General features: G+C 45.1%; 1 protein-coding gene across 14 annotated transcripts in view; it reads left to right on the top strand.

Annotated features, from left to right (window-relative positions):
- Positions 1 to 25,232, top strand: part of ATP8A2 (ATPase phospholipid transporting 8A2) — a 595,211-nt gene that overhangs the window by 194,747 nt on the left and 375,232 nt on the right. For all 14 annotated transcript variants that reach the window (XM_053308077.1, XM_053308075.1, XM_053308074.1 and 11 more), the window contains one exon: positions 2,868 to 2,932. In XM_053308077.1, the coding sequence (XP_053164052.1) occupies positions 2,868 to 2,932 (65 nt within the window). The remainder of the gene's footprint in view (positions 1 to 2,867; positions 2,933 to 25,232) is intronic.

The following is a 25,232-nucleotide window of genomic DNA, read 5'->3' as shown; positions in this document are numbered from 1 at the left end:
ACTCCAGTTAACTTGTACTTTTGAGGGTGTACAAATTTGGTGGGTTAATACTGAACAGTTGTTGCAGAATACACAGGGGGGCTTCCTTGTTTGGAAGTGCCACGTTGTTCGTATCTAATGTTACATTCAGGAGAAGGTTTCCAGCCTGACTCTAAAGTTAGCTTTCCACATGCATTCAGATTTGGATATGCTTTCAACCAAGCAGTCTCTCCTATTTTGAAGTGGTGAGACAACTGAAACATCTACCACTCTGTTTATCAGCTTACAGCCTATTCTCATGACAAACTGCTCATGTAGCCTGATAGTCTGGAGGAGAAGACTGGTTGCTGCCAAATAGACAAGCTATGGGCAGTTTCACACACGTCACACCAAACCTGAAGTTCAGCGGAGCCACTGAAGCCTTGAGACACACACATGAGCCTGATTTGCAGCATTGAGGACAATATGCTGACATTGCGTATGTTGCCAAAACCTGCCAATGTCAACATAAGCTATCCTACTTGCAATCCAGAACCGGACATCTGTATAATTAATATCTGAAGAGAGGGACAGATGTCAACGTCTGGACCATAAACTACCTAGAGATGTATATATCAGGCAGTATATACAGTAAATATGACAGATAAATAAATTAGTGTAGAATATGCTGACATTAGTAGATCCATATGACACAGCCAATGTTGGCGTATCCTTCCCAACATTGGAAGACATACAACATTAGATACTAACATCGGCACTTCCAAACAAGCAATCTGCCATGTGCATTCTGGAACAACTGTTAATTGTCAACCCACCAAATGTGTACACCTTGGCTTTCACACATTCCTGAGGCTCTGGCAGCTTCGTTGAACTTAAGGTTTGGCATAACATGTGAAGCTGAGACAAAGAAGGATAGGCAGACAGTTTTACTTTCTCTAAAGACAAGCCGCTCAGACTGAAGACCTGAATCAGCAGCTGGGGTTTTATAGGGCCGCGTGAAATCCCACTGGCCTTTAGTGTCATTTGCTCATCTGACCTTTTGCCCATTTTGCATTGGTGATATCCAGATACAGTGAATGGCTCCCTCTTCTGGTGAGCTGCCAAAATGGCACAGAGTAAGTTACTTGGAGTTCCTAGTTTGAGACCTAAAAGTAAAGTTGTGCCGTTGAGTCGGTGTCAACTCCTGGCGGCCACAGAGCCATGTGGTTTTCTTTGGCAGAATACAGGAGGGGTTTATGATTGTCATCTCCTGTGCCGTATGAGCTGATGCTTTTCAGCAAGCATCTTATAATATGACTATTCACCAGCAGCACATATTGAAAGGTAGCAGTCTATACAGGTGAAACTCAGAAAATTAGAATATCGTGCAAAAGTCCATTAATTTCAGTAATGCAAATTAAAAGGTGAAACTGATATATAAGACAGACGCATTACATGCAAAGCGAGATAAGTCAAGCCTTAATTTGTTATAATTGTGATGATCATGGCGTACAGCTCATGAAAACCCCAAATCCACAATCCCAGAAAATTAGAATATTACATGGAACCAAGAAGACAAGGATTGTAGAATAGAACAATATCGGACCTCTGAAAAGTATCCAGTGTACTGTGCTTGATTGGCCAGCAAACTCGCCTGACCTGACCCCATAGAGAATCTATGGGGCATTGCCAAGAGAGGGATGAGAGACATGAGACCAAACAATGCAGAAGAGCTGAAGGCCGCTAATGAAGCAACCTGGTCTTCCATAACACCTCATCAGTGCCACAGGCTGATAGCATCCATGCCACGCCGCATTGAGGCAGTAATTGCTGCAAAAGCGGCCCCAACCAAGTACTGAATACATATGCATGCTTATACTTTTCAGAGGTCCGATATTGTTCTATTCTACAATCCTTGTCTTCTTGGTTCCATGTAATATTCTAATTTTCTGGGATTGTGGATTTGGGGTTTTCATGAGCTATACGCCATGATCATCACAATTATAACAAATTAAGGCTTGACTTATCTTGCTTTGCATGTAATGCGTCTGTCTCATATATCAGTTTCACCTTTTAATTTGCATTACTGAAATTAATGGACTTTTGCATGATATTCTAATTTTCCGAGTTTCACCTGTAGATGGGCTTGCAGCAAGCACAAGGATTATGAATTCTAACCTTTGAAAGCATCCCTGTATCTGAATCTCCTGGCATGACTGCAGGAACTGAGCCCTCACAACTTTCTAAACATGGAGAAATCCAGTACAGCTGCCCATTTTTTGTTCGGAATGCCTTTCTTCAGCTCCAGTTGTCAAATGGTGACTTGCTTGATATGGAAGATGTAAAATAACATACCAATCAACAGCTTGCAAATTACTGCTCACCGTTGCAGCTGTTGTTCCAGTCAAAAATACCAGAAAATCCATTCTCTTTGAATTAGTTATACCAAATTTGTAAGAGTTTAGGACTGCAGTTGTTCCATAGGGGAAAGGCTATGCCTGACATGGTTGATTGAAGTCGTAAGATCCCTCCTTCTGTTTTTCCATTTTTTCCTTTTTGTTGTGTCTGTTGCTGGTGTCTGCCTTTTTTCAGACTGTGAGCCCTTTTGGGGACAGGGTACCATCCAGTGTTCTCTCAAATTTTTTCCATCTCCTGTGTGCGGAATTAGTTTTGTTCTGGGTGGCAGTATCAAGGCAGTGTGCGCGCACGTATATTCAGAATGGAGACTTCCTGATTACACCTGAGTGGGATCTAAAATTAACTGAGCGGATATCAGAAACTGTGTGAGCACGCACACGTGCACACACCTTAGAGGGAATACTGGTACCATCTTGTTTATTTATTTATTTTGCAACTTCATCGTCATCACCGTTATTGTTGATGCCACTTGTTGGTTGATATTTCCACAGGCTATTCTTGCCGGCTTGTGTCTCAGAGTATGTCTCTCATCCTGGTGAATGAAGATTCGTTGGACGTAAGTAATTTTTGCTGTTGTTTGTCTTTATCTAAGCAAGGTAGTTGTGAATAATAATAATAATAATAATAATAATAATAATAATAATTAATTTGACTGAATATGAATGGGAACCTTCATGGGGAAGACTACCAAATCAGCATCTTTCAATTAGACAAGAAAAGAGAAAATTTTTGTGATGCTGTTAGGTGCTTTTTTTTTTTTTTTTTTGCTACTGAGACCAAGTCATTGTGATCTGATTAATGGAGTTAGGCATTGGCCTAGGCTTAAAGACCCATAGTTGCCATAATGATGGTTTGTTCTTCAGTATATACACCACCACCAACAGAAATGGCACTTCATGGTATAAGCAGAAAAAGATTGTTCAATTCTCTTAACTGGTTATTCAAGTCTCTAGAGTTGGGCAATATGGCGCTTTAATATTCTCAGGCTTTAGACCACTGGTTGCCAACCTGGGTTCCTCCAGATGTTGCTGAACTACAACTCCCAGCATCTCCAGCCATAATAAATTGTGGCTAAGGATGCAGAGAATTGTAGTTCAGCAACATCTTGAGGAACCCAGGTTGGGATTCACTGCTTTAGGCAAGATACCTTTTCTCTTGGCATTGTCTTTGTACCAAATACAGAAGGTAGGTCATCCTGTTGTTCTTCAGGATATCTTTGACAAAACCTGTAAGTTAATCAGTTTTTAATTAAACTTCTTTTTGTGGGGTGGGGAATCTGTGTTGTGGTGGTGGGCACAGGAAAACTCTTTGCCAAGTGTGCTGAAGAGCTAGCTTGCTCAATTCGGAACTACAGTATGGTAAAATGGAATTTTTGGCTTGAGTTCTGGGGGTACGAGGCAAAATAGGGAGAATTCTCTTACCTTTTCAACTTTGCTTCTGCTGCCAGTTTAGTTATCACATGATGTCATTCCCAGGTGCATTCTGGGGGGATATGGCAGGTGCCAGGAGAACCATCGGCACTGATAAGAATCCCTTTTACCCCTTTCGCTTATCTGCCCGAGGAGAACTGGTCTTGTGGTAGCAAGCATGACTTGTCCCCATAGCTAAGCAGGGTATGCCCTGGTTGCATATGAATGGGAGACTTGATGTGTGAGCACTGCAAGATATTCCCCTCAGGGGATGAAGCCGCTCTGGGAAGAGCAGAAGGTTTTAAGTTCCATCCCTGATTTCTCCAAGATAGGGCTGAGAGAGATTCCTGCCTGAAATCTTGGAGAAGCCGCTGCCAGTCTGTGAAGACAATACTGAGCTAGTTAGACCAATGGTCTGACTCAGTATAAAGCAGTTTCCTATGTTCCTATGTTCCTAAATTTGTCAAAATGTCCCTCCATTTTCACTACCTATAAATGGGAAGGGGGGTGAATTTCAGCTCAGCCTAAGAATAAATTTCTATGTTGTATCTCTGAATGCTGGGTAAAGTTTTGGAGTTTTATTATTGTGTGTAAGAGCAGGGACAAGAAGCTGTAAATCTCTGTTTCAACCGGGCCATGAGTATCCTTGGTGACTGTTGGCAAGTAACTTCTGTTCTGTTTCAGCCCTCCTCCAGTCTAAAAATACAATTTATAGGACTGGTCTTCCTTATCCTTCTAGTGATGTTGCAAGGATTACTGAAGTTATAGACGTAGATGTGCTTTGCATACTTAGGGGAAAGCAGTAAAAAAAAAAAAATCTGGTGTGATTTTCCTTTATGCCTTGTATTTTACCTTCATTCTGACATCCCTCTCCTGTCGACAAATATCAGGCCTCCCAAAGTATTTGGGTGTGGAGAATTATAAACAGCTGGTCCATATTCAATGGATATTAAATATGCCAAAGTTGTTGGTGATCATGAAGTTAAGCTAGGCCTGTAATATAAAGAGAAAAGGTAATACAGTGGCAGCAGATGATTTTGGTAAATCCCAACAGTAATGGAAACCTTGAAAAATGTTGAAAAGTGTTTAATGAGAGAAACCAAGGAAGTCCCTGTTGCTTTTCAAACAATGAGAAAAGCCAAGAAGTTGATTTATAACTAGTGGCCTCCCAAGTGAAGAAACCTGATGATTACATGGTATTTGGTGATTGTGAGAATCTATATATATAATTCTCCTAAACATACCCATCGCTAAACCCATATGTGGCAGCTCTCATGAGAGTTTGCGAGCAGCTGCCTGGGGGATAGCAATGGGGACGGAGGATAAAATGGCGGAGGCAGCCAGTAGACCGGAGGGAAAGCACCAGTTGGCCGGCGAGGGAAAGCACCAGGCAGGCCAGCAGACGGGGAAGGGAAGGGAAGCGCCAGCCATGACGGCTGGCCAGAGAAAGTGCTGCCGGCAGGTGGGGAGTGGAGAGGAAGGGAAGCGCTGGCCTGGCCAGGCGGCCAGTGAGAAAAAGCACTGTGGGCAGGGAGGGAGGGAAAGCACCAGCCAGCCAGGCTGGCGGGTGGGGAAGGGAAGCGCCGACCAGGATAGCCAGCGAGAGAAAGTGCTGCTGGCGGGCAGGGGAGAGAAAGCACCAGTCACACCAGCTGGTGAGGGAAAATGGCCTGAGAGGAGGACTGGAGCGGAAAGCAGGAGGAGGAGAACAGACTAGGGCTGAAGGGAGGGGAATGAACTAGGGGCGCAAATGCTCTGTGCCGGATCAGCTAGTATCTAATAGTATCGGTGAAGGTGATGTTTGAGCTGGATAATCACCATTTCCTTTCCACCATAAAAAAGCAAGGTGATAAGAAAAAAACACACGGATGGATTGACCAAGGATCTGTCTAGTCTAGCATTCTGTTTCCAACAGTGGCTGGCTGGCTGATTCTACAAGGATTTTAAGCCAGGGGTTCTGAAACGTGGGTCACCAGAAGTTGTTAGACTTCAGTTCCCATCATCCCTAGCCAAAGGCCATTATGGCTGAGGATGATGGGAGCTGTTGCCGAACAACATCAGGGGATCCACATTTCTGAACTCCTGTAATAAGCAAAACATGAGACAATAGCATAGGAACATAGGAGCTGCCATATACTGAGTCAGACCATTGGTCTGTCTAGCTCAGTATTGTCTTCACAGACTGGCAGTGGCTTCTCCAAGGTTGCAGGCAGGAATCTCTCTCAGCCCTATCTTGGAGAAGCCAGGGAGGGAACTTGAAAACTTTTGCTCTTTTCAGAACAGCTCCATCCCCTGAGGGGAAGATCTTACAGTGCTCACACTTCTAGTCTCTCATTCATATGCAGCCAGGGTGGATCCTGCTTAGCTAAGGAGACAAGTCATGCTTGCTACCACAAGACCTCCTCCCCCCATTCCCCTTCCATTTTTTTTAAAATCCCAGAAACAGGTATTAAGAAATTTACTGAACATGGAGATTCCATTCAGCTGTTATGACTGATGGCTGTTGATGGATAAGTCCATGAAGGAGAAGTCAAACCTTTTTCAAAAAGCATCTAAGCTAATGGCCCTCTTCCATTTCAGGCCAGTGAATTCAGGCCCCTGCTAACTGGGCAAAGAGGCACCTTTTACCGTGGTGGTTCTCTTCATTTAGCAGGGGGAGAGTAACTGGCCCTATCCACCCCCAGCACAGTACTTCCAGTGACTGTTGCTGGTGTCTATCTGATGTTTCGTTTTAGAATGTGAGCCCTTTGGGGACAGGGAGCCATCTTATTTATTTGTTGTTTCTCTTTGTAAACCGCCCTGAGCTTTTTTTGGAAGGGCGGTGTAGAAATCGAAATAATAACAATAATGTGGCAGAAAAAGACCAAAATAATCCCAGTGGTAATTGGCGCCCTGGGTGCAGTTCCAAAAGACCTTGAAGAGCACCTCAACACCATAGGGGCCACAGTAATCACCATCAGCCAATTACAAAAAGCAGCTTTACTGGGAACAGCCTATATTCTGCAACGATATCTATAACAACAGCAACGACATTGACAATAAAATTCTGGCATTCCAGGTCCTTGGGAAGGACTCGATGTCTGGATAAAACAAACCAGTCAATAACACTGTAAAATAATAATAAATAATATGTTAATTATACACTATATAAAGAATGTTGGCCAACACCCAGATTAACAGAGCAGTTGCATAAGGAACACAGTTACACTTCTGTCAGAAGGTCGGGTAGTTGCACATCATCCTGATTGTGCTTGTACCCTTAATGCAAAAGTTCCCTGTAAAACTAAAGAGGCTTCACAGCAGGTGTGCCACCAATTTGTTTGCACTAGCATAAGGCTAAGACGGAAGTTTGCCTTCCAGACCAGTGTTATCTGGCTATCTTGGAGTTGTCTTCCAGTCTTCTGGCTTACGAAATGCCCACTTAAATTTGACCATACAAAATGCTCAGATTCCTACAAACAAAATAAAATCATTCCATTTTACCAGAGGGGCCTCATTTATCCCATCGGTGATTAAGTTATTTGTTGCTAAGGTTTATCCCTTATTTTTTTATGGTGCCCAATTGGGGCCCCTAGTAATTTTGGCCCACTGGAAGCTGTACAGTCTAAATTTATTAGAGCTATTCTTCAAGTTCCCCCCTGCGTTCCCAGTTCTCTCACCAGACGAGAAGTAGGTCTCGCTAGGGTTGAATTGGGTTACTGGACCTGTATTATAAAGTTTTGGTTAAAACTGGTTTTTGCCAATGTAGGTCTGGCTTCCTTGGTAATGAGTGATGACTTTAACCATAAGTGGAAGACTTTGGTTAAAAATAAACTTCTTCAGTTTGGGTTCTCCCATGAGGAAATTCTCAGATTAGGACATGACCAGTCCTGGTAGGTTATTAAGCAGCGTATTGCTGATACAGAATTACAAGTGGATAAGCCTGCCTAAGGAGTGGTATCTATCTGGGGAAACAACTTTTTAATTCTAAACCGGCAGCATATTTAGATAATATTCTTATCTCTAAATTTAGGCGCCCATTTACTCTTGCCCGACTAAACGCCCTTCTGACGGCTGTTAGAGATGGTAGATACAAAGGGATTCCATTTAACTTAAGGATTTGCCCCTGTGGAATGGGTGCTGTAGAAACTACTCCTCATGTTATTTTATATTGTAAATTTTATAGTGATGCTCGTTTAAAACTAATTTCTCCTCTCTTGGGGAAGTTTCCAGGTCACTCTGGTGAATTTTACTTAGAGCTTTTGCTATCTAATTTTTGTAAAGAGATCACTTTCAATGTGGTTAGGATTTGCTACATTGTTTGTATTATACGCTCTAGTCTCATGTAATTTTTTTCCTTTTCCTTTCCTTTTCTTTCTTTTCTGTTGTTGTTGTACTGCCTGATCTACGATCGTAATAAAGTTAATCTATCTAATCTAATCTATCTGGCTAGCATAATATTTTCAACAGGTTTGAGCAAGCACTGTGTTGGTCTGGATGTCGGTCATTATGGCTTTCTACATGTGGCACCCCAGTTGCTGTGAAGGTTGCCAGCTAGCTGGAACTGTCTGGTCAGCAAAATATGGGAGCCAGCATCTTGTAGTGGTTGGAGTGGTGGACTAGGACTGGTGCCGGGGGTGAGGAGACCCGAGTTCAAATCCCCATGCAGGCATGGAACTCACTGGGTGGTTCTGGGCCATTCTCTTGTGTCTCAGCCTTACAGGGTGGTTATGGGGATAAACATGCACCATTCTAGGCTTCTTGCAGGATGAGTGAGATGGAAATGTAGTGAATAAATACCTTGGTGCATTATTTCATAGAGATTTATCAAAAATGGAAGATTGCCACTTGCCCTTTACTGTTCATGGAAGAGTCTCTATCCTCTGTGAGTTTGGTCAGCCACTCTTCTGAGTAGAGGTGTGCACGGAACCGCGGAGCTGCGGTCCGGCACTGGGGTGGGAGGTTCTAAGAAAGTACGGGGGGGGGGCTTTACTTACCCCCCAAAGAACGTCACCTTATTCTTTTGAGTAAGCGGGCGGCATACCTCCCTGCCGCCCGCTTCATTCCCCCTCTGGCGCGGCTCTTCTCCTTTAAATTCTCAATCGGGCGGCAGGGTATCTTCCAGAAGCCATTTGCAGCACAGCCGGGGAAGTGAGCGGACGGCAGGGAGTTCTCCCGCCGCCCGCTCGCTAAAGTTAACGCTCTCTAAAGTTAACTTTAGCGAGCGGGCGGCGGGAGAACTCCCTGCCGTCCGCTCGCTTCCCCGGCTGTGCTGCAAATGGCTTCTAGGAAGCCTTTTGCGCAGGCGCACAAAAGGCTTCCTAGAAGCCATTTGCAGCGCAGCCGGGGAAGGGGACGGGGTCGGCAGGGGAGTTCTCCTGCCGACCCCTTGAAATGGGAAGGGAAGGGGCGGCAGGGGTCTTGGGGGTGCACAGGGGGCGGCCGCCAGCTGATTGAAGACATTGATGAAGAGCCAGGCGGCAGGGACTGGAAGATACCCTGCCGCCCGATTGAGAATTTAAAGGAGAAGAGCCGCGCCAGAGGGGGAATGAAGCGGGCGGCAGGGACGTATGCCGCCCGCTTACTCAAAAGAATAAGGTGACGTTCTTTGGGGGGTAAGTAAAGCCCCCCCCGTACTTTCTTAGAACCTCCCACCCGAACCAAAACCACCCGTGTCCGGACCGGTCTGGAGGCCTTTAGAATGGCCTCCGAACCGATCCGTGCACATGCCTACTTCTGAGTAGTTGTTTGTGGGGTTTTTCAGCTGTACTAGCCACTGTACCACCTTTAAGCTGATAGCGATACACTGATCAAAATCCTGAAACCATTTTGGACACTGCTACATTAAAGTAAAGTTGTGCCGTCGAGTCGGTGTCAACTCCTGTGGTTTTCCTTTGGTAGGAGGGGTTTACCATTGCCTCCTCCTGCGCAGTATGAGATGATGCCTTTCAGCACCTTCCTATATCATTGCTGCCTATATAGGTGTTTCCCATAGTCTGGGAAACATACCAGCAAGGATTCAAACTGACAACCTCTCGCTCCCTCGGCAAGTTATTTCCCCACTGCGCCATTAGGTGGCTACTGCTGTGCTGCATCAAAACACCTTCAATTTAAGAAGAGAGTTAAGGGGTTTTCTCTCAAAACATAGGGACCTGGGAGAGTTCTACCATGCAGCCTAGGTCTTGAGAGATCCACAGGGAGGGAGGGGGCAGTCACAAAGAAGTTCCTGTTCCTCACCCATTTTCAGGCAGCAGCAATAGCGAAACAGAGCCTCTCACAGGAATCTGAAAGCTTGGATGGAGGGAATGGCATATGGAAGGAAGCTTCAGAAATCCTGTGTCTGTGTCTGTGGATTTAGTCTGCCTATTAAATTCCTTGTGTTTAAAGTTTAGTTGAGAGCCTGATTATCCTGCAACCAAATTCTGGTGCTTTGCCCATGGGCTGTTCCTGCCTGTGCAGTCAACTTTTAGATTGGGGCGGCAGGGAGAAAGCTTTGATTTGTTTTATTCATGATTTGTGGGTTGTGAAATTAGGCAGATTCTGTGCCTCCCTCCACTCACCCGGACCCTTCTTTTGTTTCTGAGCCTCGCAAACCCAAGCTACTTACTAGCTTAGCAACTTGCTCTGTATCAAGTAACATGTTAATGCTGATATCATGTGTTTTGCACAGAGGAAGCAAATAAGGGGATTTCTCTCCCTCCCCTTTCTATAATCTGTACACCAATTTTAATATGCAAAGACAGTGGCGGTTTGGAAAGTGGCAGGATAAATACCTGGGGGGGGGGCGAAATTGGGTTTAAGGCTCAGTGTTTTTTTGCAGACTGTGGGCTTGCATCCTGAGGGAGGCAGCCAGGCTGTTCTTCTAACATCTGGGGCTGAGCATAGTTATCTTAATCACCAGCCAGGCTGGAGCGGGGCTCCATTATTGCAGGCAGGAGTGGGACTTAGCAAAAAGAGGCTAATTAGGAAAATTGGGAGAGAGAATACATTTGGGGGTCAGCTTCGCTGTCAGTTTTTATTGCTTGAAGATTTTTAGTTTTTCCTTAATCATACAGAGACTCAGAGACATCGGGTTAATGAGTAAGTTGCATAAGGAACTGTATCCAATAATCAGATGAAACGCGATGAGTGCGGTTAAAGGAGTGGAAGCCTCCTCTCTCTCACACCAGCCTTCTTGGAGGAACAGATGCAGACTTTCAGAGTGTTAATTAGATAGTCAATAACATCTACAGCCAGGCAGCAGTGCAAATGTGAAATAAAATATACAGCTTTCCACATCAAAAAGTTCCTTTCCAGTCTTGAAATCATTGTCTAAAATTACAGGCGAAAAGCAGGGCGATTGGATTCTAGCTGCTAGCTAATTGGGCCTCCAGGTTTAAGTACACAATGAGCCGGGTAATTCAAGTATTATTGAGTTACCATCTCTTTTGCAAAGTCAAATAAATGGATTTGAACTGTGGGTTATGGATGGGCTGAAGAGGGTGGGTGTTTTAGGAGAGTATATTAGGTATTTGCATGTCTTCTTCCTACTTCTCTCACTCTCCAGTGTTCGGTAGTTGTTGCAAGATGGCAGTACTGTATAACCTTCAGCATTAGCTGGCAATTGAATCAGTTTGTGTTGATAAAGGGGGCACAGTAGCTAGGCCTCAGTGAGAGCAAAAGGCCCTGTGCAGTTCAAAAGTGAGCTCTCCAAAGAATTTGGATTTCCGTACTGAGAGATTTACTGCAAAACAGAAGAAGGTAAAATAAACACACGCAGACAAAGGCTTGATTATGATTCTTTTTCTTCCTTGGTTTGCTTCAGTGATCAAATATAGCAAGAAGAGTTCCTACCCACTGGCTGCGGCACTCACTTGATGCTATAGATTTTTATCTCTGAATAAAACAAGAGCCACGAGGACTCCCACTCCCCGCCTTTGCTGAGCTGAAGGACGAAACTGATCATGAAAAATAAATAGAAAATGAATAGTTGGCATTGTATAAATTCCATTAGAGATCTAAGTGCCCACGCGTTTATGAGAAATCTGATATGCCAGGGCAGGTTAATTTATGGGGATGTATGAGAAAATAAATACTGATCTTTTTCTGCAGGAGAAGTACATGTGATCTTTATATCCGTGAAGACTTACCCTTACTAGATTAATTGGACATTTGTATAGGTTAGTTTCGCTCTGTGTAAGAAATGGTGCTGGAACATCTATGGAAAGTTTTCCCCCTCCCCTTCTAACTGGAGAGAAGTGAAGGAACAATACAGGATTCTCACTGTCGGAAAGTTCTTGTGGTTGTGAGGAAATGGAGGACACTGGAATGGTCCAGCATCCCAGTTACGCACTTTTAGGCTTGTGCAAATTGGCAGTGTTGGGATTGGATGTTGAAAATCCTAGCCACCACCACAAGGAGGCAGCAGAACGCAGGGCAATTAGCCCAGGAAGTGCATGGTGGGTGCTCTTTTATTGCCAACCCAGCACTGGCATGGCGTGGCTGAAGAGAATCTCAGGGATGTCTGGGGGTGGGCAGAAAGTGATGCAGGGCAGCCAGGGAAAGCATGAGGGGGTGGCTGGGAGGAAGCACAGGATAGCTGGGTACTGTAGTTCTGCTCAGAATGGGAGAAGCTCCAAGTGGAACTACACTTTCCCAGATGGCCCTGTCTTTCCCATCCCACCCACATCCCACCCACCTCTGGATACTCCTGTGATTCTCCTCAGCTGTCCCCATCAGCAATTTATTATTATTTATTTATTTATTATTAAAAAAAATTTACCACCCTTCCAAAAGGCTCAGGGCGGTTTACATTAAAACACCATTAAAATCAATTAACAATTAAAACAAAAATTATAAACTGCATAAAATAATAATTAACAATTAAAACATCATAAAACACCAATTAAATATCCAAAACAATTTAAAAACAAATTTTAAAAAGCTGAGAAAGCTTGGTTGAAGAGATGTGTTTGTAGAAGTTTCTTAAAAATTGCCAGAGATGGGGAGGCTCAAATCTCAGTAGGGAGCACATTCCACAATCTTGGGGCAGCAGCTGAGAAGGCCCGTCTCTGTGTAGCTACCAAACAAGTTGGCGGCAACTGGAGACGGACCTCCTCAAGTGACCTCAATGGGCGGTGGGGCACATAGCGAAGAAGATGTTCTCTTAAATACCCAGGGCCTAAGCCGTTTAGGACTTTGTAAGTTATAACTAGCCCTTACAATTAAAGAGCCATTACTGCCATCACATTCTGCTGCTTCCTTGTGGAGGAGGCCGAAATTCTCAACATCATCTTGCGACTTTAGTGGCATGTATAGGCCTATTGACTTTAGTCACAGTGGTTCAGTCTGTGGTGTCACTGTGGCTGAAGTGGGACAGATGTCCAGCAAGCATGGGGTGGGAGTGTGCAGTTTAGCTCCTACCTTCTCATACGTTTAATAGAATTGCACGAGACAGGGGTCCTCAAACCTAGGTCCCCAGAGGTTGTTGGACTACAACTTCCATCCTCTTTGGCCCCAATGGCTTTGGCCATTGGGAATTGTAGTCCACCCACATCTGGGGTCCCGGGTTTGAGAACGCCTGGCATAATGGCTGTAAGACAGCAGCTCTCTACTTCTGCAAAAGGAGGACATAGTGCTGTCAGTGACTGCCTCTGTGCTAATAGTGGGATTGGAATCAGTGCTGTCACGATGTGATGACCCCAGCTGTAGCCTAGAGCCTGCCACCCATGAACTGCCACCTGTAGCCTGCCACCCATGAACTAGACCCACTTTACAATAGTGCTGGCTGAGTGGAAGCTGCTCTGATCCTAAACCACACAAGTATTTCTATGCAGGATTACCTAGCTGTATGAATAGGGGCATGTGATGGCAGTCACTGATATCCACCCCTGGAAACCATTTTCAAGGGATAGTCCAGGTATAGTCTTGACTGGCTGGAAATGAGACCCAGTCCATTTCTCTGCAATTTGGCGAACATGCTGTCAGTGTAAGGTGGAAATTTACAACTAACTGGAGATCTGTGTTTGGATCCTCTGCATTTTATTTTGGGAAAAATATAGTTGCTTCTCCCCCGCACCCCCCAATTTGAACTGGAGTGGCAGTAGGGGAGGGGGGTTATCTCCTTTGCCTGATTAGGGTTGTGCATTTTGGTTTTTTTTCTGTTTTGTTTTTGGCCTGAATCTGAAACACCCTCATTTTATTCTTTGATCAAAATCAGCCAATCTGAAACACCCCAATTTTGTTCTTTGTTTGAAATTGCAAAATCTGAATCCGAAATGTTTGGATTTTAAAAAATGGCCCCGGGACAAAACTAGTTGGTGGAGGTAGTAGTGCCCAATGGGTGGTAACTACCACCCAAATTTCAGAGGAATTGGGCAAAGGGCTGATTTTTGGTGAATTTTTGAAGTTTAAGGTTTTTCCCATGGGGAAGAATGGAGGTTTCAACAAAAGTATAGCTTCATGTTGGGGGGAAAGGGGTGGCCCAGAGCAGAGTGCGTGGTAGTGCCCAGTGGGGGCAAGGAAGCTGCCAGCATTATTTCAAAGGAATTTGACAGAGGGCTGATTTTAAAGATTTAATGGAGTTTATGTATTTTAAAATTCTTCCCCATAGGGAATGATGGAGATTTAAGCAGCCCCATAACTGCACTTGGGGGGCACCAGGGTGGCCCAGAGTGAGTGGCGGTGTAGAGCACATAGGTGCAAACCACCCCCATGGGTTGCTGGTTGCCAACCACGCCCATGGGGTACTGGTTTCTAAGATGTTTTGAGTATAGATTCTCTGATAGCTTATGAGAGTGGATTCATTGTTTGTTGTAGAAAATCTCGTATGCTACCAGAGAATCTACACTCAGAACACCTCAGAAACAACAGAACCCAGCAACCCATGTGGGTGGTTGGCACCCGATGTGCACTACACCACCACTCGCTCCCGGCCACCCCAGTGCCCCCCAAGTGCAGTTATGGATCTGCAGAAATCTCCATTATCCCCTATGGGGGGAAACTTTAAAGACGCGTAAACTTCAACAATTCCTAAGAAATCAGCCCTTTACCCCATTCCTTTGGAATCTGGGTTGTGGCAGGTAACCCTTGGGGCACTGCCACCCAACCCACTGTTTTGCCCCTCAGGCCCCCTTTCTGCCCTGAATCTGCCCCAAAGACATGTCAACTTCAGAAATTCTTTAAAAATCAGCCCTTTTCCCAATTCCTTTGGAATCTGGGTGGCAGCAGGCACCCATTGGGGCACTACCACCTGACCCAGTCTTCTGCCCCCAAAGCCCCATTTCTGCCCCAGATCCACCCCAAATAACATCAACATCACACATCAACGACAGCAGAGCTTAGCAAAGAACCAGGCAGATTTCCAAAGGTCATGCACATCCACATCCTCCCCACAGAAATTCAACTGATCTACACACAACAGTGTGAAACAACAACAATGAAATGCACACTGCCCCACTGGTCAATGAGGGTAAATTTTACCCTCAAATTTCCTTCAAAGGAATGAGGCAGTTGCCAGCAGATCAGCCCATGCTTTCGCTGGCCAGTCTACAGGCTGGAAGGGCTGGGAATTCAAACAGATGTCAAAACTCAAAATGGAGACCGAAGGAGAAAGACTTTTTGTGATTGCAAAATGGAGTTCAAAAACAGCCAAAGCAACAAAACGTTTTATATCAGAAACAGGGACATTTTTTTCCCAGCTACAAAATTTTCTGTTTTGAGCATTTGGTGTTTTGGCTACAAAACAGCTGAAATGGCCTGTTTTGTGCACAAAACGTTTTGTATCCAAAACGAAATGCACATCCCTATCCCTGATGCAATTTTTCTAACCTGAATTTTTTTTTAGCTCCATCCAGCTGTTGTTTTACCCAACAAGGTAAAATATACAGGTGCCCATTTAATGAGAGCTGACAAGAGCTGGGCAGTATCTGGTTTGGCAAACGCCATCCCTTAAAATGTGATGGTGTAAATGTTCCAGATAAACAAGAAGGAGATAGAGTAGAACTAAGTAAAGAGCAGCCTAGAGGATGTGCTAGCTGGTCAAAGAGATCAAATGGCCATAAGAAAGATAGCACACACCAGGGAGTTATTCACACATAGCTTTATGCTGTGGGGTATCCAAGGAGTGAATCTGCTTCAGAGCAGTTTTGAGGTAGTTTAATTCAGGGCAGGGGCGTAGCAAGGTCGGAGTGGGCCCAGAGACAAGATTTTAAAATGGGCCCCTCGCTGATATACACAACAAATACACTTCACAATATATAGTGCACTCACACTCACATCTCCGTTATGAATACGGAGAATATCTTGTTCACATTGAATCTAGTTCACAGGGGCGGATCCAGCAGGAAATTACAGGGGGTGCACAAGAATCCCCCTCCATAAAAGATTTCCCCCCATATAAATATTAGGGATGTGCACGAAAATCTTCGGCACTGATGGGGCTAGCACTTTAAGGGCGGGGGAGGGTGTACTCACCCCTCCCGCCACATTTCTCCCGCCGGTGCGCTGTTGTTTTTAAGCCCCTCAGGGTGGCAGCGTTCCTCCATGCCGCCCTGTTTCCCCCATTGGCCGGAAGTGGCTGGAAGTCACGAGCGCATGTGCGCCCATCGTGCATGCACGCGCACACTGCAGAAGGGCACGTGTGCGCACGCATGATGGGCGCACACGTGCTCGCGACTTCCGGCCACTTCCGGCCGACGGGAGAAATGGGGCGACAGGGAGGAACGCTGCCGCCCCGAGGGGCTTAAAAACAACAGTGCGCTGGCGGGAGAAATGCGGCGGGAGGGGTGAGTACACCCTCCCCCGCCCTTAAAGTGCTAGCCCTGTCAGGGTTTTGGCGCTGAAATGTTTCGGAGGCCTTCATAATGGCCTCTGAAACATTTCGGGCACAAGCCTAATAAATATTGGGGCTTGGATTTTTCTCTCTCTTGCAAATGCACTATGCCAGGGGGTTTCAAACTAAAATTTGGTGGTGGGCCAGATTAGATTCTGATGCACCTGTGGTGAGCCACACATAGTCTTATGCCCAGATGACACCACCTATCTTTCTCTCATTCCTTTTCTCCCCCCACCCTTTAAATTAGCTGAATCCACTACTTTTTACACTAAAATATACTCAGGGGAAGATTGATTTTTGGAGAGAGACCACCAACCCAACAACCAACTTCCTTGGCTCTGCAGTTACATACAAATTCCAAGCGGGGGAGGAGCACAAGACACCAGGAGAACCAATAGGGCTGGGAGAAAAGTTAAACCTTTTTTTTAACTCCAAGAGACTCAATATTAATTCATAGGGGGTGCAACACGGGCAGGCGGGGAGTCATGTGACATGCCTCTGGGGGCCCCCTTGAGGCAGTGGGACCCCAAGACAACTGTCTCCCCTTGCCTAATAGTAGTAGTTACGCCCCTGATTCAGGGGATTAGATGGACCATCCACATAGCTGTCGGCTCCTCCCAAATTCCTGTGATCTTTCTCCTGTGTGCATTCCCACTGCTTACTCCAAGTTTTTTCTCCCACCAATCACATCCCAGGATGAGGAGCGAGATGCCTCTCTTCATTATTTTTTTTAATTTTATTTTGACAACCAGCCGGATTTCTGCAAAAGTAACAAGTCAAAACAACAGAACGCTTAACCCCAGAACCCCAACGTGCCGAATCTGACCCAAATCTTTGCTGGTTTTTTGTAATGAACTTGCCTTTGTGAAATTATTGCTTTCTCTCTGTGATGAAGAAAAATCAGCTCAGACACACAGGGCTCAGATTACATCTAACTTGCAGTCTCCATTGTTAAGCTTCCACAACATCTGCATATGTAAAGCTGTGTTCCTGTGGTGACCAGGCTTCAATAAGACAAAGCCAAACTTGAAAGCATAGGAAGACCCACATTTTGCATGTGCTGGCGTTTAACTCAGGAATTTCTCCCTCTCCTTCTGGACTCCCTCCACAGAATTGCATCAATCTGCCACAACCCCTCCCACTCACCCCCCCACACACCTCCCTCAGCGCTTGCAATTGCAAATCACTCAAAGAGCACACCAGACCAAGCTGTCAAACGCTTCGTTGCTGACACTTGGAGTTCTGGAAGTCCACCCAGCAAACATTAAAAAAGAAAGAAGCCAAATTATCAGCATTTGCCCCTCCACACATCATAGAGAAACTTCGGGGCATAACAGAAGCCTCAGGTTGTTGTTTTTTAAAGCCACTGAAAATAGAGGATTTTTAAAAAGCCGGACATAATTCAGGCGAAGCCAGAATGCACAGCCATGATTCAGGGGAAAAGAGAGTCCTGTTTGTACTGGTCCCTGATAGCCCGCAGCAACTTTGAGGTAAATACAGCTAATATGTGGACTGGCACACTCCATTTCAGAGGAGTTTCAAACTAAAAGCCATGTGTGTAAAGCTCCCAGGTAAGAGATTCAGCGTGTAGGTGCTTATACGCCAATGCCAGAAGCCTCCGAGCCAAGATGAGTGAGCTGAAGTGCTTGGTTGCTAATGAAAACATAGATATAGTGGACATAACAGAAACATAGTGGAACAGTGAAAACCAGTGGGAAACTGTTATTCCTGGATATAAACTCTATAGAAAGGACAGGGAGGGGTGGATTGGGGGTGGAGTAGCACTGTATGTTAAAGAAAGGATAGAATCTAACCAGAGGTGCACCTAGGTAATTTTGAAACCTGGAACCAGAGTTGCCAGAACCTAAGGGGTATACTTGTGGGTCAAATGGGCCGTAAGCCAGAATTTGGCTTTTTAAAAGCCAAATCTGGCCACCTTGCCTGGAACTAAAGGCCTTTGGAAGCCCCCCTCCACCACTACAAGTTAAGCATAATCCCTCTACACATACATACACCGTGACACACACATGTCCCCCCCCCCATTCTCTAAAGCACCCGGCAAAGGTCATAATCACATTTGGTTGCCTGGTACAGTGCAGGCCAATGGCAACCACACCACCCAGGACAGACTTAAGAGGATTTGGGGGACTCCGAAGTCTAGGTGTAATAGCACCACCGCTTCAGAAGAGGAAACTTCTCTAAAATGAGGAGCTTGGTAAAAAGAAAACTGAAAAGGAAATTCAAGAGAGTCACTTTGTTCCAGAATGAGTTAACTTTCAAGGATACCCTGTACTTAGAATGAACCTCCTCACTCCCCTCTTTTCACAGGAGATAACACCTGTTAATGAACTGATTGTGCCAGCAGGAAGAAAGTCAGATAAGGTCGTGAAATAATGATCTCTCGATTACAGAAGAGATGAGTCGGTGACATAGGCTCAGAGGTGTACCCATTGAAACTATTGATAGTATTATTGGAGAGCCCATCCCAGCACGGATATCCTTCCATGCACCTGCATGCTCTGATTTTCATTACAAACAGCCTTGCACACAAAAGGCAATCCCCACATTGTCACATCCAGGAAGAATCATCAGTAACAATGCATTCCATGCAGGTCCATCTGGACAATTCTAGACAGCAAAGCATGACAATATGAATGTGCCCCCAAGGCACCTTTTGGGATATAAGTATCCCCAGTCGCATGACCCAGTGTGCTGTGTGCTATACTTGGGACTCCAACCAGGCACCTTCGCTTTCCCTTGTATGATATACTTGGGACCCCACGGAGCATTCCATATGCTCTCTTGCAACCTACAAAAAGCTTAAAATCACTATATGGATCGGTCCTTGTACAAATCCATCCAGCTTGCCACACACCTATAGGAAACTGGACCCATGGAGAAGCCATTCTTGTGGGCATCCCTCTTTATACTAATCCCTGCATTCCTCCTGCCTCCTGTCATGCTGAGGAGCGAGACTCTGAAACTTAGACGTCTCGTCACCCAGATCAGGTGAATATGAGCCTTGGCTGCTCCTTGGGCCCCGAAACTATCTCTGCTCCCTTTTCTTAAATCCAACCCCATCTCTCTATCTCAAGCCTCTTTCTCTTGCCCTCCTGGGAAACTTACACAATTAGATCTTAGGCTAAAATTCCTCATTGTAGTTGGCAGGGGCGAATTAAGCCTTTTGTTGCCCATACTATGGCAACCCACAGTGGGGGGGGGCAGGGAAAGCCTCCCCTTTTCCTTCTGAAAACCACTGCTGTGTGTGGGGGATTGGGGCAGCAAAGGCTGCAGTGCTGCTGCAGCGAGTGGGAGGTGGGCAAGGGGAAAGTCACCTTTAAAATTTACCCATTTACTGGTGGGATGGGGCGGCAGCAGCTGCAGCAGGAAGGGTGATGGTGGGGCGAGGGGAAAGTTCCCCCTTTTAGCAATCCCCACTGTTGCACAGATGGATCTCTCCCTCACTGCCCTTGCCACCCCATCCCTCTGGTGCTGTGCAGACAGTGGCATTTTCAAGGTAAATGGGGGAACTTCCCCTCCCCCCCACTCGCTGCAGCCACAGCCTCCTCCAGAGAGGTGCAGCCAAGTTTGCCGCTCCTCAAATTTTGCCACTGTAGGCAAGTCCCTCCTGTGCCTCTCCTTAAATCCGCCACTGGTAGTTGGTTTATTTAGAAACATACGCCATTGCTCTTAGATGTTAGAAACACCTCATTCTAGTTAAATTGCTCAGTACATTTTTATTGCTCTAATCACACCATTCTTTTTCTGTATCCCCCTTAATTTAAAAAAATTCTTCTTTTGATTTTGAAACTATATCCTTGTCTCAAATCCAGTCATTTCTTGAGTCGAAATGTTTGCACAGATTATTCCCCACACAAGCTCGAACATTGAGGTGCTGACCGATCACGCCAGGGTCAGTTCCATTAACAGGAGCAAGAGCAGGAGAGAGGGCATGCCCTAAGCTCTTGCCTGTGGGCTTCCCAGAGGCATCTGGTGAGCCACTGTGTGAAATAGGATGCTGGCCTAGATATACCTTGGGCCTGATCCAGCAGGGCTGCTCTTATGCAAGGCCCCATCTCTGTGAATAAGTGTGCTTGTAAGGTTGGCCCATGGGGCAAATTGCAGTTGGGGAGGGTGTGATTCAGAATGGGAAAGCAGCAGTGAGGGAAAGCATTTAAAAAACAACAACAACAACAAAAACCCACCTCCTTCAGTGCCATGCCCTAAATCGGGATCTCCAGTAGCTGTTTTTCAGCTCTTTTTAAAAAAACCATGGGAGATCTAGCCTCGAATCTCTTGATATCAAGTGTATTTTGACCCTTGGGCGAAAGCATCTGTTTTTGTGGGGCTGAGCAGTGCCAGTCTTAGGATGAGGACTCACTGATGGAGCTAGGTGTAAGTCACAATCAGAAGCTGTGTTTAGGAGCCAGAAGGTTGGGTCAAGTCAGTAGCCAGGAAGTCAAGTCTAGGTGGGGGCAAGGTTACAGTGGGGGCCAAGAGCTTTTGTGATGATGTTGCTTCAGAAGAGTCCTGCAGGAGACTGAGCCCTCTTGAAGGGAAAATGTGGAGCCTGGTTCCTGATCTGGAAAGCTGTAAGCTTTAAAGTTCCCGTTTCTTACTGGGAAATTGCTGGCTACGACAGAGCTGAACCACTGGTGGTGGAGCAGGTGCAGCTTAAGCCTCCTCTTCTGAACTAGAGGAGGAGGAAGAAGGCAAAGGGGAATCCTCGAGTCGAAGGGGAAGCTTAGGAGGTACAGGATCTCCTGAGTTCCAGAGCATAGGAACGTCACATAATGCATCCTTGGAGATGGTGTTGGGGTCTGTCTCAGACAAAGTGGGGTCCGGGGGATCATGACACAAAGGGTAAAGTATCTGGCCATAAGCAATTACAGTAAGAGCCATATCTCAACAAGAGTTGTATTTCTGAAGCAGTTTTTTTTAATGAATGGCTTCAAAAAAGCCCACCATACGATGCCTGTTACTCAGAACCATGATAATATCTGCTGTTTGCCTGTATGGTAAGAGTGCCTACGGAACAGGCACGGCACCTGTTTTTGAGAATTTTCCACCCCAACATTTGGTGCATGAACAGCGCCAAAAAAGAAAAAGAAAAAAGGTTCTACAGAGAAACAAAGACTCTGTGTTGATTGACTGACTTTTCATGGCACATATATTAAGGGGGCATTGTTGGCTCCAGCACAGCCATTGTGGATTTTGTTGCTTCAAAACAGAACGTTAGTGACAGGGCTGGGCCTTCCCGCAAAGACAATGGGGGCTAAATTGGCAGCAAAGAACGTCAATGAAGCTGTCCAGAGAATGAGATATGTCTCTTTGGGATTTCCAAACCCTATTGTATTTTGTTCTACATCATCATATGTAAGGCATATTAAGTTTTTTTAAAAGATGAAAATACTTTCACCATAGCTCTCCAAGGCTCAGTCTGGTAACCTTTCTTTAGCATTATGAAGTTAGTATAATTTGACATCTAGATCTATGCTATTTGATATGTGAGATATGAAAGCATGTTAATATTATCAAGTTCCATTGACTTGTGTGGTCAGTCATAGCTCTGGTTGACAGAGTGCAGTATTGACTAGGGATGTGCACGAAACCACACCGAGTGGCTCGAAGGCAGCAGGGGGTTGCACTTTAAGAGTGGGGAAGGATGCACTGACCCTTCCCTCTGCTTTCCCCCCTCAAGTCCTCCTTAAGTCCTACGAGGTGGCAGTGTACTTCCCTGCCGCCCCACTCGCTCTTCAGCTGGAAGTGGCTGGAGGTAGCTGGCACATGTGCACCCAGAGGGCGGGCTCATGGGCGCTTGCAATGTGCGCACACTCGCACCCTCTGGGCTCATACATGCCAGCTACTTCTAGCCAAAGAGCGAACAGGGCAGCAGGGAAGTATGCTGCCGCCCCGTAGGACTTGAGGAAAACCGTGCGCTGGCGGGGGGGGGGGAGCAGAGGGAGGGGTAAGTGCATCCTCCTCTGCCCTTAAAGTGCAACCCACCACCACCTTTGAACTTCAAACCGCCTGGTTCTCAAACCTGTTCGGAGGCCCGTTAAAGGTTCGTGCACATCCCTAGTATTGACTCAGTTGAATCTATTAACTTGGCTAATAATAGGTTTAGTAAATATTTAAAAAGAAAGTTATTTCTTTTGGGAAATGACTTCAGTAGTTTAATTTCAGAAATGCAATCTGATATTGGCTGGTTTGTGTGTGTTCCTTTATAAAATTATTTTTCAATAATTGATGCAGATATCACAAGTATTCATTAGACGAAAAGAAACATTTGAGAAAGATAGGTGGATATGGCAAATTGTCGAGGATCTTTTTTTGCCATTGCTATTATTTATTTTGTTTTGTGTTTTCTTTAAAAAAGAATTCTGGGAATGTCTTGAGTGATAATCTGGGAGTCCTGAACTAGTTACTCCAGAGCAGAACCATTGGTCTTGATTGGATTAATCTGGAATAATTGCTTTATGGTATATTCTCACCAAGAAAAGTAAGTTTAAAATTGTCAGGGGATGTTCAAGAATTAAGAGATTATTGACCATCAAATGTGAATATCTGCAAAAGGTGTGTGTGTGTAACTAGTTGAAAACAAATGCCAACATGGTGTAAAAAATGCCATTGCTGAGCATGTGCACAATGATTTCATTTTGCCAATATGGCAGATGTACACAATTTCCCCCTGAAATTGCTCCAACACATTCAGGAAATTACAAGAGTGGAAGTGGGGAGGATATTTATTTATCTGGGCACTTTTTACCCCACACGTGAGCCTGAAGGCTCTCAGAACAACTAACAAAAGTTAAAAACATGGTAAAATAAAAATAGAACATTGTAATAAAAACAGCAGAACAGTATAAAATAAAATGCATTAGTGTCATGCCAGGTTAAAATTAAGGCAATGTGAAATCCCTCTGCTGCCCATTTGCAGGCAGCAAAAATTATGAGAACATTTCAGCAGTTTTTGTAGCAAAATTCACCAAATGGTTTGAGGGGGTTGCTTAGGGTTGTAGTGGGGAGAGGACCTTTTGAATTTTTTCCCCTGGGGTGTTTTGGGGGGATTGCACTAAAGAGGTGACGGTGGACAAAGCTCCTTGCAGGGGTTGTCAGCTGCCATTTTACTTCCCCAGAATGTCCTTGGAATGACATAACAGTCGATAAGGAGTCAGAGTGGACGCTCCTCAAGGAAATCTTTCTCCAAGTCATCCAACACTGCAGGGATGCCTTAGATAAAACTATTTGTAAAAGTAGAGCATGGGCATCTGGGATGGGGGGGGGGAGTGGAGGCTGTCACCTGCCCAAGAATTCTGAGTGCTCCCCTGCAAAAAGTCCTGCACAAATAAATGTCCATGTACCAGAGACAGTGCAAGCTCAGAAGCCAGAACATATGCAGAGTAATCAATAAATCTATCATCTTTATTATGGTCTTAGACCAGCATAAAATCAAGGCAAGAGGGTACATGTCATAGTAGCATAAAAGCAGCAGTGAACTATAAAACTATTGCACTGTAAAAATTATAAAACTATATTATAAAACTATTATAAAACTATATGAAGTCTACATCTGCAGGGTGTAACCTTGGCTTTGAGGGAACAAACTTGTTCCCTGAGAGCCAGGAGCTCTTTGCACCAAGCACACATCCACGACTTCAGCCCCTCAGGTAGAAAGTCATACATGCAACACTCCATGAAATACACTGGGAAGCACCCCCTCCCCTGCTGGCATTATACCTTCATAGCTGGATTTATTGGCTATTTAGAATTGTCATGACTCCTATCAGAGCCGGGGGAGGGGGGTGGAGTTCACTGGGGCTGAATCCTTGTCTGTAAGGGATTCACTCTAGGCTGCTACCATCCAATATATTTTGATGTAGGAAAATACACTCTCCATATAACGTTTTTTTTGGGGGGGGAGGATAAAGTGGCAAAACCCTCCCCAAAAGCGCTGAGCAATCCAAGGCCTTCAAAGGCATGCAGACCCCAAATGAAGAGTAGTATGCTTCACCAAGGATTTATTATTACATTAAAAGAAAAACAAGATGATGCAATGAGATCAATTGTCTCTTCATAAAATGGATTGTAAAAGAGAGTTTTCATTAACCTGGCAACACAGATTCCGAGCAATCAGTAAAGAAAAATAACTTCCCTCCTGCGTCTGACTTGGACCTCTTATTACTTGGAGGCCTTCCCATCTCCCCAGCAGCTCTCAGCCTGGTGCTTCCTCAGGGTCCTCCTGGGACAGACTAACTAACAACCAAAGCTTCTGCTTGGGGCTGAGCCAGAAATACCTGCCCAATCCTCTCGATTGGTCCCTTGGATTGGTCCCTGGACTTTTTTTCCTTTTTAGGAAAGGCCACCCTCCCAGCAGTTGCTCTAAGTGAGGCCTAGTCCTCCCTCCAATCCTTACCATCACTACAAGAATACATAGATCTTGTTTACTTGAAAGCTAGGTCTTAGCTGCAGTTATCAACTAATTAAAGGTTGTAAGCTCTGTCCAACTGAAGGTTACCAAAAATGGGGTAATACCTTCTCATCATGATGGGTGTCTTCTTTGTGTTAAAGGGGGAATGCTTGTGTGCCTCCCCACACACTTCCCCCTTAAACTCCACACAAAACCCCTTTGATATCTGTTAGCAAATTCCTAT

Source organism: Hemicordylus capensis, chromosome 3 (genome assembly GCF_027244095.1).
Source record: "Hemicordylus capensis ecotype Gifberg chromosome 3, rHemCap1.1.pri, whole genome shotgun sequence".
Classification (NCBI taxonomy): domain Eukaryota; kingdom Metazoa; phylum Chordata; class Lepidosauria; order Squamata; family Cordylidae; genus Hemicordylus; species Hemicordylus capensis.
This window is presented reverse-complemented; position numbering and strand designations above follow the sequence as displayed.